At 33.9% G+C, this 16,728-nt stretch overlaps 4 protein-coding genes across 4 annotated transcripts; 2 read left to right on the top strand and 2 right to left on the bottom strand.

Moving 5' to 3' along the window:
- Nucleotides 1-1,015: 1,015 nt before the first annotated feature.
- EAE97_011855 (uncharacterized protein) lies at nucleotides 1,016-2,212 on the bottom strand (the record flags this gene model as incomplete). The annotated part of the gene is made up of 1 exon (XM_038882369.1): nucleotides 1,016-2,212. One exon carries the CDS (start codon nucleotides 2,210-2,212, stop codon nucleotides 1,016-1,018), a length of 1,197 nt encoding a protein of 398 aa, XP_038726765.1.
- A 267-nt stretch (nucleotides 2,213-2,479) lies between these two features.
- EAE97_011854 (uncharacterized protein) lies at nucleotides 2,480-3,046 on the top strand (the record flags this gene model as incomplete). The annotated part of the gene is made up of 4 exons (XM_038882368.1): nucleotides 2,480-2,482; nucleotides 2,547-2,566; nucleotides 2,652-2,834; nucleotides 2,962-3,046. 4 exons carry the CDS (start codon nucleotides 2,480-2,482, stop codon nucleotides 3,044-3,046), a joined length of 291 nt encoding a protein of 96 aa, XP_038726764.1.
- Nucleotides 3,047-7,598: 4,552 nt separating this feature from the next.
- On the bottom strand, nucleotides 7,599-8,342 carry EAE97_011853 (uncharacterized protein; the record flags this gene model as incomplete). Its single annotated transcript, XM_038882367.1, has 2 exons — nucleotides 7,599-8,153; nucleotides 8,202-8,342. 2 exons carry the CDS (start codon nucleotides 8,340-8,342, stop codon nucleotides 7,599-7,601), a joined length of 696 nt encoding a protein of 231 aa, XP_038726763.1.
- A 549-nt stretch (nucleotides 8,343-8,891) lies between these two features.
- Nucleotides 8,892-11,319, top strand: EAE97_011852 (uncharacterized protein; the record flags this gene model as incomplete). The annotated part of the gene is made up of 6 exons (XM_038882366.1): nucleotides 8,892-8,975; nucleotides 9,028-9,288; nucleotides 9,342-9,486; nucleotides 9,534-9,624; nucleotides 9,676-9,811; nucleotides 9,862-11,319. The coding sequence occupies 6 exons, from the start codon at nucleotides 8,892-8,894 to the stop codon at nucleotides 11,317-11,319; spliced, it is 2,175 nt and encodes a 724-aa protein (XP_038726762.1).
- Nucleotides 11,320-16,728: the final 5,409 nt, after the last annotated feature.

Raw genomic sequence — 16,728 nt, 5'->3', positions numbered from 1 at the left:
AGAGATACTTTAATCCCCTATTACCTTTTCTTGCTCTTTCCTCCCAATCACTATACTATACAAATAAACCTATCTCTCCATAACCACTCTTGCTTCCCACCCCGCCCAAAAAATAAAACGTCGACCTTGGCAAAATATCTACTTTGTTATTCGAACCCCTTTATGCACTGTGTTGATTTTTGCAGCTTTTTGGGAAGAGGCGGTGGAGGTTCAGTTATGGATAGTGGAGTGGATGTGGTGATTTCAGTCAAGAGTCGGAATGGATAGATAATGGGGATGAGGTAGTGTTGAGATCAGGATGGGAAAGGGGAGAAAGATAGAAAGTAGAAGGGGATATGTTAAGAGGGTAAAAGGTAGATAGGTAGGTAGGTCTAATGAGATCGAATTTGATGATACCTCCATGTGACATGCAACATGTGAAACGATACATCGCACGGTACCATTTACTTCCTGGCAGATTTATAAATCATTATTCGAGCGGAAGGAATACTTATGATCGAGAAACGTTTATAGAGACAGGGCATTATGTGAATTGAAAGAAGGAAATTTCATGAGGCGTAATGCAAGTTTAAAGGGCCATTAATTATTCTTTTTGTTTGCATTCGTGAAGGAATAACTAATATATTGCGTGGAGACATTATTTATTCGTACATCATATGAGTATTCATCAAGTGAGCTAGATACGATTTTTGATATTTTTTCTTTCTTTTGCTGCTGATTTACTCTATAGGTATCAACACGTCCACGTGGTTTCCTTCTCAGATGTTTTGGCTTTTATTTTGTAGTCCCGCCATCCAAATGCATTTATAAACCATCACCTACCCCTCTCCCCCCGCCCAGTATGTAACTGCATAGTAATATACAATAGATCATGTCATTGATCATGTTCCCTCATTTACATCAATATGAAGACGAGAAATGTAAGAATGTCCTCTCTGCTTTCTTTCCGTTCCATGCATGTGCTCATTTCCTCGACACACGTTGTATTCACATCCACATCATACAATTGAAGCTCTTAGGCAATAATCTCTCCGATATCCACATGTACTGGTTCCCAACTCTTCGCTCCCTCTTTCCCTCCACTCGGAATTTCCGTTTCACTTGGCAACGACCTACGTCCTGGGCTATAAAGGTACCAAGACTTTAATCCCGCAACACTAGCTCTAATTCTCGCCTCATTCAAACTTGCACCTGGTGCCTCACCCAGCTTTTCTCTTCCGCTATAAATTCCCACTACGAAGACTGGACTTCGAGAGTGTCGACCTGTTTCACTCAGAATTCTAGCAACTGGTGCTTCGAAATCTTCGCGTGCGCATAGACGGGCGAGATCGCGGACTGGCTGGGAAAATTGGAATAACTTGTCGAGGTCCAGGTGACGGGATAAGATATGTTGTTCGATGAACGTTTTTGCTGCTGCGCGACCTGCATGGAGATAGACTGCACCAATGAGTGCTTTAACGAAAGAGGCGTAAGCACTGTTCATTGGTTGAGGATTGGTAACTTGATTCGATTTCCTGACTGTGTCTCCAAATTCATCATCGTAGACAACTCTGGAAGCCATTCCTCTTCTAAAATAAGGCGCCTCTTTTCTGGTAGTTTTTCCTGTAGAACTGGTCTCTCCATTTGGCGACAAATGTTTGTATTGCAATAATCCAACATCGACTTCTTGCCCAGGAGCAAAAGCAGGCTGAACACCCCAATCTCTTCCAACCAGATGTAAAGTATCAGGACCACTATATGCCAGAACACTTGCGTAGAAAACGGCTAATGGTAAACGTGGATATGTACAAATAAGATATTCGGAGACGTGGTAATTTAGGAGGTCGCCTCCAATACGAGAGAGTCCTGCATTATTGAAGGCTGGGTTGTTGTTTGCGGAGGGGGTAATGAGGGTTCGAGCGAGTGTTTGGAGGGGTAATTTGGAGGGGAGAGAAAGACGGGCGTGGAGAGCTGCTACTTTCGCGGAGGGTTTTTTGGGGGTGGGTTGCTGAATTGGTGGTTCGAGGGATTGTTCGCCATCTTCAAAAACTATCTCTTCTGATTTGGGAGCAAGTGTAGATGTTGAGTTCATGCGGACATATGCAGGTATCGATGTCGTCTTTGGGAGAAGATTTTGTGCTAGAGCATGCCGCCTCGGACAAGTAGAAACGGATCTTGTATTTTGAGAAAGCAATTGGTTGCTCCATCTTTCTAAATGTAACCTCTTCATCATTTCTCCTATATTCCCCTTTCCAACACTTCCAATTCGAGTGTAGGAATTATGATCGAGTAATTGTGGCGGATAGAAATTGGACCGGCGATTTCGATAACAAATTCCAAAATTTCTCGCCCAAGCTCGTGTGTGATGCTATAATTATTGCACTAGTACCTTTGCGGTTAGTGGGGACTGGATGTCTGAGGAACGAGGAACGACATCGTCAAAATTGACCAAAATCATATACCTTAAAAAATCCCTCGCACATTTCGCAATTGATTAAAAATGGTGTGTTCCTTCCTCTCCTCTGCACGCAAGCATGTCTGCCAGGAAATACTAACAAAAAACCCAGGGCGGCGGCGGCAAAATTCCGTAAGTTCTTCAGTTCCACCAAACTTCGACCGACCTTGAAATAAGCAAGTCCGCCCAAGCACATTATCTAACAACATGATGTTAGATATCCCAAACACGTCTGGTCTCCAGCCGGAGGATGGTACTCGCAACCTGGCAACTGGAAAGCGAATACCGCGATCATGGCGACTGTTATTGTCGGGATTACTGCTGGAATGTGGAAATTGAGTGCGGAGAGAGAGTATAGGACGAAGTTCCCGGAGGAGGGAAGGTTCTTCCCAAGTCGATAGTGAGTTTGGTTTATACAATTTTTACAAATGGGAGTCTAGAGAATACTGGGGGACGCCGGAGGAATCAAGGACGGAGCTCAGGGTTGCAAGATAATGGAAGCCGGGCAGTGACTGACAAAATTATAGCTGGAGTAAACAAATCAAGGAGCACGAGGCACAGAAGAACAAGAGCATTACCGATCGTGTAGTAGAGAAGGTCACTGGAAACTAAATTCGAAAATGAGGAAAGAATTGTACATATTTAGGTCGTCATACAATGAATAAACAACTTCGAGAACAATGATTGCACTCCTCATCATAATGGAGTTTGATGTTTTCTGCGACATGAAATTCCGGGCAGATCGGGAAAGGAAAGAAAAAAGGCTACGTTGTCGGATCGAACGGCAACTGGTCTGTGTTGTTGCTTTGATATTGTCTATGATTGTACGAATGCTTCTATGTTGAAGTATGGTTACTGCGGTTAGTACTCGAGGTAGGAAATATTTGAGGATACCTCTTTTCGCACCGAAATGCCCTCTACAGTCGTGCAGCACAGCTTATTCATAGAATAGTTCAATTAGTTCACGCTGCTATTTTACAATTTACACCATGGTTTACTCCTCATTTTAAATGCGTGTTCATTCTTTTTCCACTTCCTGGGTCGAGATTATCCAATAGTTTTTAATTCGCCGATTTTCCACTTTAAGCTTCACTTCTATGGAAGTGCATGGTGATCAGTCTAGTCATATCCCAGGCTATTATCTGGAAGTGAGTTGTACAACGAGAGTTCATTGTGTCAACAAAATTCATCCAATAGGATCTCAATGTTTGAAAATAGATTACACATGAAGAGTTACAATCAAATTGTCTGTATACCATTCAGTTCAATGTGTGTGTTAAAGTGTTCTCCGGTGATGTTTACTGTCCTAGTTCCTAGCTTGAGGCAATCATCACTAAGCCGGGGAATCTCCTAAGTTATTGAATTGTTGGATTTGTGATGCAGAGGATTAAGGTTAAATTGTGATGGTTGGTCAATGAAGATGCTCTACTCGTGAATTCCCGTCTAAACAGACTGGAGCCGAGTGCTTCTACTCTATACCTCGCTTCTTCGAGACCTCATGGATTGAACATCAATTCCGGTGTTATCATCTGGTATTGATTCTGCTCAAGTAATGGTGCTGAACAACGGTGATAGTCATATGGTCTCAACCAAATTTGCAACACATACATTGCGGTCTGGTAATCCTTGAAGGGGCACTTCCTGCCATGCATTTCTTTGTACAATTGTAAAGACTTGCGATAAACGATCAGGTTTGGTTTCCCTACAGATCAAGTAATTCAAGCTTCATTTTCAATAACCCTAGGAAGTGTGCTTCTTGGTGAAGCTTAGTTGGTTGTGTTGTTTTAAAAATAAACTGTCCAAGTGGGTGGCATGCAAAATTTCTGTGGTGGATGTGAATCATCAATTCACTTCTCCTGGTACTTTTGCTGCATTGGAAGAACAACTTGTTCTTCTTTGGAGAATAAATATATTGGCAAAGTCGATGCATAAAATCAACGAACCTGCTTGATTGATCCGGAAGCTCGCTATCCAGCTGATATTGGCTATATAGTGGATGCTGGCAGCTTCCCATCGAGGGGAGGCACTCTCATGTTGCGTCTCATGATAGGAAGATGATTTGGTCTAATTTGCTTGTAGGATGGAATGCTCATCATTTTACCCTGGGTTCTAAGGGTATCCAATATCAGCGTAGTAAATCCATCACTTCCGAAATGTTACAACCTGAAACAACTCGATGTATATGGTGAGACCATACATGAGTTCCTCATAATCCAAGCAGTTCTGCCTCGTAGGCTCTCCTGTTTTACATGTATGAGCGTCGTTTGCAGATCTGAGCTAATTTCGCTAAACTTCGACAGCACGCATTCTCAATATTGGCATGAAATAAGTCTCATTGTCGATTTCCTCTATCATGTTCTAGCTATTCACGTGTAAAACCTTCGCAGGGTTTTCTCATTCTTTAACAGTTTGCAACCTATTTCGGGAGCATGTCTATTCCATTCATAGATTGTTCATACACCTCAATTTTTGCTCTATGCTACTAGAATCCAAGTTCAAAAATCTGTTTTATAGACTGCGGAAGAATTAATTGACTTTTAGGATTTCCTGGCTGTGTAGTCTGAAGATCACCAATTGCACGAGTGGCTAATGGTAAACTGAATCCACATTCATTGTTCCTTGCCCCTTAGCATTAGTGTGAATCGAATTTACTTCCACTTTCATTGGTATATATAGTTCTCATGGTCACACATTATGAACTGTAAAGACGAGCTCTCGAAAGCGGCTTATCGCCGAGGACTACGGGACTGCTAATCCAAAGCGCGAAGCGGCAGAAAAACATCTTCATCTCTCACAGATAGCTCTTCGATATCAAAATGCGTGTAGGTATCAAGCTTCAGATGAATTACAAATTCAGTGACAGTAACCCGGTGAATTTCTGTCACGACTCACACTACGAAATAGTGAATTCAATTTTTGTTGTCACCCATCAACAGGATGTCTTCGATTCTCCAAAGTGTTCTATAAAGTAAATTTCTTCCCTTTGATTATGACGGGCAACCAAAAGGCAACTGGCAACGTTTCCCCCAATACGCAGCACCCTTTGAGGCATACTGGAACGTTCTTCTGCTTATTGTTTGGTGTGTTCATGAAAAGCTAGAACTTTATACTAGATTCATCTTATAAAGGCATTAATTTCCCATTGCAGCTCTACAGAAGTTTTACCCTGTGAGAAGTGAATAATCCATCCTGACTATACCTCTCAGACTGCGGAAAATTCTTGAGGCTGAAGATACATAAAAGGCCTTGAGTTCTCATCATCAGATTGTAAATATTGATAAAAAACTGACCAAGAAACCGAACCTGTGCCTTCATATCTGCCATCTTCGATTCCCCAACTATATAAAACATGGCCGTAGTAGAAGGGTAGGAGTGAGATATTTCTCAATGGTGCCCTTCGACTGCCCATTGTCAATGGACATAATTGCTCGAGCGTTTTTATTGTCATTTCCGCCTTCCATCGTAAATGATGTCGCATAACAACGAAAGTTTTTTTCATCCCACAGTATTATAAAACGATGGACATCTCAATTATTGACCACTAGTTGGAGCCAAGCTTCTCAACATGTCGTTTCCTCATTGGCTATTAACCACCAATTAACATTATCGATGCGTTCTTCCCTAGTAGATTGAACCTTCGTAGAAAACAGTACATTGTGCTCTCATACCCTATCGGATGAAAATCTCATTCCTGACATTTGGGTGTGGTCAAGATTTATTCGCCAACCTACAAAAGTGCTAATGAGCACATAAACTACTTTGAATGGACCGAATCTCGCGTGTGATGATTCTATATCGTTGTCTTAAAGCACGAGCCAGTCATCCTTTGTGACTAACGCCAACATCTCCATATCTACCACTCACTCATATCCTTTTAAACAGTCATCAACACTACACTACTGGCACTCGCAGATACAACAGTCACACGCTCTGAAACATAAAAACCAGCAATCTACAATCAAATAAAACACAGTTTATTTCCACTTATCAGCTGATAAAAGCGTATCTACCGTAGTTTCAAAATCACGCTTCCTCCACTTCCCCCCTTCCCCTTCCCTTGCATTCCAACCCCCATTAATCTCAATAACCCCAAGAAAAGTTCTTCAAAATCCAACAACTCATACCAGCATACCACCAACTCACTAAATCACCAAAACATCTCAAACCCCATCATCCTCGCTAATCCAAAAATTGCCGAAGATGATACTTTTCCACAGCAGCATCAGCCCCACACGGATCAGTAAGTTTATGCAAACGCAGCATATTCTTCACAGGCATACGTCTCCGTTTCTGAAGACGCTCATCGTCTTCTTTGAACCACTCTGCAGTGAGGGTTGTCTCTAAATTTTCATAAATGTCGAGAAGTGGTGGGGCCTTGAAGATTTCAAGATTTTTAAATATTAGAGTTATAGGAAAGGTGGATGGAAGAGTATGTATATAGAAATCAGGAGAGAAGTAATAGTCGGCTCTTGTAAGCAGCATCCTAGTTCCTAGTTAGGGAAATCGATTGTTCCTAGAAAGTAGTTATCTCTGTTCAAAAAATGATCTGCTATTTGAAACCCAATTATATTTCTGAATTCAATGAAATTATAATATTTCAATCTTATTAAACTCATAATTTTGCTTTGAAAAATGAATAAATTATTGTACAAGAATAGAAGGTGGTAGGGTCGTAGAATAGTTCTTCGCATATACTATAGGAGAGTTACTGTAAACGTAGCGTTTTCAGTAGAGAAGAGAAAAGGGAGACTTTAGATAGCGTTTCATAGTATGTAAAGGAAATTGAATTTTCGGAAAATGTTTTGGACATATACTCCATAAGGAAAAGCTTAGAATGAAATGCTTGGGATATGGAATGATTAGAGCATCATACCTAAGGCACTCATGATGAACGCTTAACTATATCGAATGCCATGGTTACGGTCGCGCAACCGACTTCTTGAATCAATTATTACATACTGATTTTTGCATCAAAACATTAAAATATGACAACATCTCTTTGCTTATAAACTATATAATAATTCAATAATTAATTTGCTCTTGAATTTCAAACATTCTGTATGTCGTTCCGCAAAGTGATAGGGCTATAAGCAGACGATTTAAAAGCTCACAATTTAATACGAAAACCAAATTCAGAAAATAGTCATTCCATGCTCATTCTTATCTACCACAACTCTAGTCTTAGTATAGTACCATGTTTCCAACCCAACTCTCTTGCGGTCAAACCAGTCGAACGTAAGTTGTCTTCCCGATCGTCTGAGTAAACAGCGGACACATGGCTAGCCTGTATCAACCCCAGCACATGCTGCACCGTATATGTCATTGGAATGAATACGGTATGGTTTGTTTCGCGGATATCCTTTCTCTTGTTTGACACCCTGTACTTTGTTTGGCAGCGAAGGATCACCAACACGCGGTCATGGTGTTGAAGCAGAAATGCATTCTGTTCTGGGAACTTGACCGATAGCACTTTCTCGCTCCACGTCCAGGATTCGTCGTTTGTTGTTGGGCTACTGTCAATGATTGCGAAAGATATCTGCGCGTTTGATGATGCGATTATTATGGCTGTATCTGGTTCTATACTGCCAGGCTCCCAGGCATTTAGGTCTAACTCTGCATCGTTTTTAATAAGCTTCCACGCACCTGGCTGTGGTGAGATAATCGTAGGGTATTGGTGGATCAATTCCTTGAGAAGGCCATCGATGAAATTGCAGAGTTGCTGAAAATCTTAGTGTCATCACAAAAGGATTGATTCGTGGTAACGAACTTGCCTACTCATAATATCTCCTAAGATCGGTGTATATAAAATTTCATGTGGAGGGACATGAAATACAACACGAAGCTGTTGCAGTTTCTGTCGTTGCCCAAATGTCATAGGTGGGTCTGTGGAAGCAACATTTGTGGCCATCGTAGCTCAATTATACGATTCAGAGATGGTAACAGAACACTGTAATAGTCAAGGATATTCAGGGATAGCAGCAATAAATTATGAGAATAAAAACGATATAAAAGTGCTAACAAAGCATTGTGGGAACGAGAGAAGATTTAGAGGTGCTAGCGAAACACTGTGACATCGAAGACAATTTAGAGGTGCCAGCGAAACACTGTGACATCGAAGACAATTTAGAGGTGCCAGCGAAACACTGTTAGAACGAAGATGATTTAGAGGTGCCAGCGAAACACTGTGAGAACGAAAACGATTTAGAGATGCCAGCGAAACACTGTGAGAACGAAGATGATTTAGAGGTGCCAGCGAAACACTGTAAGAATGAAGAAGAGGTATTTGATATCACTGCTCGATTATGTCATAGAATGCCTCACCCACTATCTGATAGATAATTACTTATTCTCACTCTCACCTGCACTAAATTAAGATCATAGATTTATTTATCACTAGTAAATTGGGACTGAATTGATCTGATATTTTCATTCTGACTTTCTACTCGTTATCGCAATCATGTTGGCAGAAGATGCTACTAGACTTCAAAAAATCGATGAGTTGTATGCGTTGCGGCTTGACCAATATTTATCGCTTCCCCAGGTGAGTTCCATGCTCTATACCTAGTTGCGCTCTGCTGATTCTTACCGTATAGCTTGTTGTTGTTGGTGATCAGTCAAGTGGTAAGAGCTCTGTTCTCGAGGGTTTGACGTGCCTTCCATTTCCACGAGACTCTGGCCTATGTACTCGATTCCCAACACAGATTGTTTTCAAGCGTTCAAAGATAGAGCGAAGGGAAGTTAGTATCTTGGCTGCCCATGGCCAAGAGCAATCTAAGACAGACGCTATCGCGAACTTTGGCAAGATTCAGTTAACAAGCTTTGATGAACACTCCTTCTCGGATTTGTTAGCCAAGGTACGACTGTCATCATTTTATCGCCAACAAACTTGTTAAACGTCGCGCTGCAGGCATCTGAATGTATGGGACTTCCCTACCCTGGAAAGCAACGGGATAATAACATGGACTCTTTCTCTCATAATATCCTCAAGATCGAGCTCTCGGGTCCAGAGTATGAAAACTTTAGTGTTGTTGACCTTCCAGGTCTTTTTAGAAGTAAGACCAATACCTCTCACTAAATCATAGCTAATATGAGATCATAGAACCAACTCCAGGTCAGACAAGCAAAGAGGATATGGCCCTTGTTCGAGAAATAGTCGCGAGATATATGAAGAATCCTCGGAGCATTATCTTGTAATTACAGTATACAATTCTATATTTGACAATGGCTCACGTGTTTCAAAGAGCAGTTGTTCCCGCAAATATAGATATCGCAACGCAGGAGATAATTCAGATGGCTGAAGATGCTGATCCTGAGGGTCGAAGGACTCTAGGAGTCTTCACAAAGCCAGATCTAGTAGATCGAGGCGCAGAGGAGAAGGTTCGCACAACATTGTTACCAAGAACTAAATAATTTATTGATTATCTTAGGTCGTAGAGCTTGTGATTAATCAATCTAGTAGCGCACGTTTTGAACTTGGCTACACCATCGTGTGTAATCGAAGCCAGAGCGATCTTGGTATAACCAATGATGAGCGTAACGCTCGTGAAGCCATGTTCTTCAAGCGTGAGCCCTGGGACGTGATTCCAGAAGAGCGAGCAGGTGTGAAATCTTTAAAAAATCGGCTAAACAATCTCTTGGTCGACGTCACGAGACACAACTTCCAAGCCGTGGCTGAAGACGTAAGGATTAAGATTCGTGAATTGGGAGAAAAACTGGATGCCATGGGCCCGCGTCGCGATACACCCAATGATCAACGTAACCATCTGATTAGGATTACCACTGACGTCCGGGAAATAACATCCAAGGCTATTGACGCTCACTATGGTCGCGATCGATGTTTTGATGATGATACTTTTCGGTTGGCCACAAATGTGATGACAATGAACAAAGCTTTCTCCGATTTGATTTGGCTGAGGGGTTGTACAAGGAAGCTTAATTCCGCATCCAGCGAAACTGAGATAAGTGTTACCGCTAGAGAAGATAGCGAACTTGAGCCTCAGACAGAGAATCCTCTAGACAATCTTGATGCACCGACAGCTAGCAACAACCGCTGCACAAACATCGAATTTCTTCAAACTTATCCTGAGCTAAAGGTTTTTATAAGCCCATTCATCTCAATACCTTCTACGCCCAAACAAGGTATTATGGAATGGATAACGGAAAAATACGAAAAGTCTAGGGGCTTCGAAATAGGAACTTTGAATCCCTCCTTACTTCCATCCCTGTTTTTGGAGCAATCTCAGAACTGGGAATATTTTGCCCATGAGCATTTAAAGAATGTGATCCGAACAATTCATCGTTTTAACCACGAAGCACTTCGATATTGTTGCAAAGATGATACATTAAGCAAGAAATTATGGGCTATGTTATCTCAACTGTTGCTTCCACGATATAAGAGGGCACTAGATCATGTCAAGTTTCTGATTGAGGTTGAGCAACAGGGAAATCTGCTCACGATGAATCATTATTTCGCGGATAACTTGCGTAAGGCTCGTGAAGACCGGATCAAGAAACAGTTGGTTAATCTACAGTCCTGGACAACAAACGACTCACAAAAACAGCCTTTACTTCGTCTTGAAGATACTATTTCGACATTTATGAGTAATGAGGGTCAGACGACACAGGACTTGCACGATATACTGGAGGCATACTACAAAGTGTCTCGAAAACGATTTGTGGACGCAATTTGCCTTCAAGCTGTGGATCACTTCCTCATTAGTAGTAAACAGGGGCCTCTTTGGTTATTTTCACCGCAACTGATAGGCAACATGACAGACTCTGAACTCAGAAAGATTGCGGGTGAAAGTGATCAAACTATTGTACGCAGAGCACGACTTACCGAGGAAATTGCGAACTTAAATGCCGGTCAAAAAATTCTTGAATAGGTAGAATCTTTCGAATACATTAGATTTTCTCTTCTGAACTTCTTTGGCAAGCTGCAAGCGTGTTGTAGAATGATACCAGTTTTGATCTTCGATGCCCAATTTTTGTATTGAAAAACTTCATATACATTTGTTGAGGTCAAAGCTTACAGGTATAAATGAGATAGAACAAATAATGTTGAGCCTGCTTTTGATTGATATACTGTGACGATTCGGTCCCCTTCCGGTTCCTTAGTTATTTAGCTTCAAGGACCTCGGCCTAGCACGTGATTCTCTTGTTATATATAACCTAGAGCTCTTATATAGTTCCCTTTCTTTCCTTTTCTTCCTTAGTTTTAGATCCTAAGATAGAATTGAATTCTTTTTATGACAGTCGTAAAACCTTATAATATATAAACTTTAAGTTACTATTCATTTTCTTATATAGTAGGAATAAGCTAAACGTATTATCGAAAGTTTTCGTTCTATTAATATTATAGTGTTTATGTCACAGGATTACTTCTAGGAGCATTCAGCCTTCGGAGCTTAGGATTTAAGGGGCTCCAGGAAGAATAAAATCAAGAGTTCTATAGAATTTAAAGATTTATATAAGGAAATGAGTTTTATTATAATATAAAGCTTTATATTTAAGAATAATTATTAATTTTATTATTATAATTATGAGAATTACAATCAATCACAACCTTATTAAATTCCTATTTGAAATTTAGTCTAAATTATTTCGAAAAATCTTTCAACACTTTTATATAACCCTAGAGTATTACGAAAGCTGCCTCTAGGGTCATGTAGAAGTATCTAGAGATTTCTTGAAATAATTTAAACTAAACTTCAAGTAGGAATTCAATATGATTATAGTTGATTACAATTCTCATAATTATAATATAAAACTAATAATTGTTTTAAATACAAAATTCTATATTATAATAAAGTCTATTCCTGTCGGAACGTACGATCACGTGCTTAAGCGAATCACATGATTATTCCCACTATATATATATAATGGAAAGAATGATATCTTATTCTAGATCATCTCAATTCATATTATTCATTTTATATAGGCTTATCAATAGTGCTTTATACGGTGATTCGAGTCGACCTCACCCCAAGTGACATCTCAACAATTCTCTTATATAGACCTTTATTCTTTTCTAAATAATTAGAAAAACTAATCTTTTTTAAAACATTATTGTTTTAGATCTATTTATTATTTAACACTAATCATATAATTTCCAATAATACTATTATTGTCTAATTAATACTTTTTAACTATTTTATATTTACTTTATAATTTATACTTACTATTTAATATAACGTGGTTTATTAGCATATAGGTCATATCAGCATATGAGTCACTTTTATCTCAATTTACACTTTTCTTTTTCAATATACATTTTATCAATAATTTATAAAGAATTTAAATAATCAAAAAGCTTATATAGTCTTTATTATTAAAATTATTCAGAAAAAAAAATTAAGTATTCAAAAAATCGTTAAAATATATAACATCCTGTATATAAAAATTATAGTATAGAATTAATGATTTTACTTTTTATACAAAATATTAATATAAAGCTTATAATCTTTTAGAATTAGAAGAGAATATTATTATCAAATATATACTCGATATAGATTTGAGAAATTTTTTATTTAAACTTAAAAATATAGAAAATATAATAAATTATATTTTCAATTCGAGAGATACAAAGAATATTAAAAAGCTTTAGATGTATCGATTTGTAAAATGTTAAATCGAATTAAAGATGGATTTTAATTATATTTATAACTTTTAAAAAGTTTTTTACAAAAATCCTAAGTTTATTAAAAAATAATTTCGATTAGTTGCGAATATACAAGCGAAATATAGTATTTTAAATAAAAAAATTTATAATTTTGATAAAACGAGCTTTATAATAGGGATTATATATATAGTAATAATTATTATTAGTATTAAAAAATTCAATAGAAATAAATCAGTATAGTTAGATAATTAAGAATAAGCTATAGCAATAATATACGGAAATAGAAAGAATAAAAATATTTCCTTATTTCTAATAATTCAAGAATAAGTTTATTTTTTTAATTAATATATTAATGTTAGAGTAGATACTAGCAATGAATCAACTAGGTGAAATGTAGCACAAAGACTTTTCATTAATTCTTCTAAACTTATAAAAACTATATAATTTATATATATATATAAACTCTTTTCAATATATAATAAATCTGAGGGCTTATTATTATATACTTAATAAAACCCTTTAATTTATAATTATAACAAAACTCCTTTTTTTTAATTTTATATTCTAAGAAATATTTTATTTTTTTAATTAGATTATCTTAATAATATATAATTATATTACATTATATTTATATTATATTACATTTTCAAAAGAAAATTTCTATATTTTTATATACTACAAATAATAAAAAATATAAATAAAACAATCTTTATATATTTTATTATTTTATTAGTAGATTATTACATTTTTTATAAAAGAATATTTTTTTTTATATTAAAATAGAATTATTTTTGAATAATATAATCTCTTTTTTTTATTAAACCTTTTTCTATTTCTTTTATAATAATTATCTTTCAATTTGGTGGTATTATTTCTATTACCTTGTATTCTACCACCAGTTTAGCTAAATTAATTATTCTTATTTATCTTTAATACTCCAAATATATTATTAGTATTAATTCTAATAATTTTTATGAATTTGATTATAATTCATATACTTTTTATAATTATTATTATTATTAAAAGAAAATCTATATTCTAATACCTTTTTAATATATTCTTAATATTGATTTTATATATCAAATATATATTTATTATAATATAATTCTATATTATAATACTAAAAAGGCTATGGATAATATAGTTATAATTTGATAAGAGGAATGTTATATACAGAATATAGAAATCTTTTTATAAAAAAAGGTTAAGTATAGGGGTATTTATAAATCTTAGTTATTAAAAAAGTTAGATTTTTTAATTATAAATTAATTAGATTATATTAATAATTTAATAGAATATTTTATAAATTTCTATTAATCTATAATTAATTTATTATATATATAAAATACTCTATCTCCATTATATACTATTATATTAGATTTTATTACAAAGTTTATTTCTATTATTAATTTTAATCATAAAGGGGAATTTGTGGTTTTTATTATTTATAATTATATGATCCTTATAAATATACTATTGTTATCAAATTTAGTTTTTGAACTAATATTTTTTGTAATATTTATATAATTAGTTGTTTTATTTATAATTTTTTAACCTAATATATTATATATAATAGCTAGCTTTAAGAATTAATTTCACCACCAATCCACTATCAAAATACTAGATGTATTTATTTGTAAGAATTACATTAAGTCTAAATATCCTAGAATTCCGTTTTTTAAAGAATCTCTTTCTTTTTTCATATTTAATGATAATAAATTTGGTAAGAATAATAATAATAAAAATATATAAATCTTTTATAAAATCTCTAATATTTTACTATATATTACTATATATTACTATTTTTAAGGTTTTGGTTAATATATATGATATATTATATTTGATATATTATAATACTACCATTAATTTGCCATTTACCTCTTTTTGCTTTTTTTTCTATATTTCTTTTTCTTTTATTTATAAAATATCTTAAAAGTTTATAGGAAAAAAGGTTTCTTTATTTATTTATAAGAGTTCCTTTATAATAAGTTATTAAACTATTAAGCTAAAAAAAGATTTTGTATTTATTTTGAAAATATTAGAATTAAACCGAAAAATTTATATAAAAAAATCTGATAATTAAATAGATTTCTTAGAAAAATCTTAATAATAAAATAAAATAAGCATTAATTAACCTCCTAAATAATAATAAAATACTATAAATAAATTATTAAAGAATTAATTATCCAATAATATTTTCAAAAAAAAAAAAATTAATAAAAATAAGATTAATATATTAATAAATATAAAAAAATATAAAAATAATAATATAAATAATATTTACTTTAGAAATCTTTTTTTTTAAAAAAATATTTTAAGGATATAATATCAGAAATCTAACTTTACTATAGAATCCTATTACTAAGCTATTATAATCAATATTATATACTATTATAATCATATTAATTATAAACAAATTCTTATATAAAATAAAATCTTATAAAAAATTTGATATCAATCCCGCTAATTTAGTTTTAATAAAAATTCAATTAATATCAATTCTGAGATTTATAAATTGAAATCAAAAATTATTGAAAGATATTGAAAAAAAATGATTTATTTGATAATTATATATAATATATTAATAGAAAAGGGTTTATAATCTTATTTTTATTAAAATAGAAAAAAAAAAGGAAATATTTGAATAACTATATAATAATAATGAATCCCAGGTAGATATATAGTATAATCCTATTATTTTATAGCTTTTTCTTTTTTTTTTTAATTTCTATATTAATAATTCTTTTTTATTATTATATTCTTTTAATATTCACTTTACATTTTTGAGATTACAATAAATCTTCTATATATCTTTTATTAAATCAAATATTGAATACCCTTTCCTTTTTTTCTATATATTATAATTTTCTTTATCTTATATTCTAGATATTTTTTTTTTAATAATAGTGGATCTATAATATCCAATTATTTATATTATAATTCTGATAAAGAAATGTGAAAAATATTATAAATTTTTTAAATAAATAGTAATTTAAGTTTATATATTTAATTATTATTTTTTATATCTATTATTATAAAAAAACCTATAAATTAATTTGAAAATTTCTTCTTTAATTAAAGCTATTTAATATTTCGTATATTTAATATTATTTTATTTCTAATATTATATTATTGTAGAATTATATTTTTTGTTTTTAATACTTTTTATTTAATAATGAATTATCAAAGTTTTTTCAGCTTTTTCTATTTTTTATTAAAAATAGTAATTTGTTTATATATTGCTAGTGCTCTTCTTATAATATCGATATTCTTATTAATGTAATGAAAAGTAGATTGATATTTATATATTAATTAGAAGAGAATAGTATTTATTATATTATATTATATAATATTATATATAAATTCAGTAAGGGGGAATAGTAATATTTAATTGTTTTATTAGTAATTTACATAGCAAGTAATATAATAAATCAAATTTTGGTTTTATTGTTTTATTTGCCTATCAATCTATAAATAAAATACTATTAAAAACTTTTGATAGATTTATAAATAAAATAAAAAGCTTCTCTAAAACTTACTTATAAATTATATTCTTTTATTAGAAATAATATTCTTTAATATCTCAAAATCTTTAAATATATTTTATATTAATCTCTATATAAATTTAGATAATATAACGTGTTTTATCAGTGAGTGGGTTATATCAGTGAGT

The sequence above is a fragment of the Botrytis byssoidea genome (assembly GCF_014898295.1).
Source record: "Botrytis byssoidea strain MUCL 94 chromosome Unknown BBYS_043, whole genome shotgun sequence".
Lineage (NCBI taxonomy): Eukaryota > Fungi > Ascomycota > Leotiomycetes > Helotiales > Sclerotiniaceae > Botrytis > Botrytis byssoidea.
The sequence above is the reverse complement of the archived record's forward strand: the minus strand, read 5'-3'. Positions and strand labels throughout refer to the sequence as shown.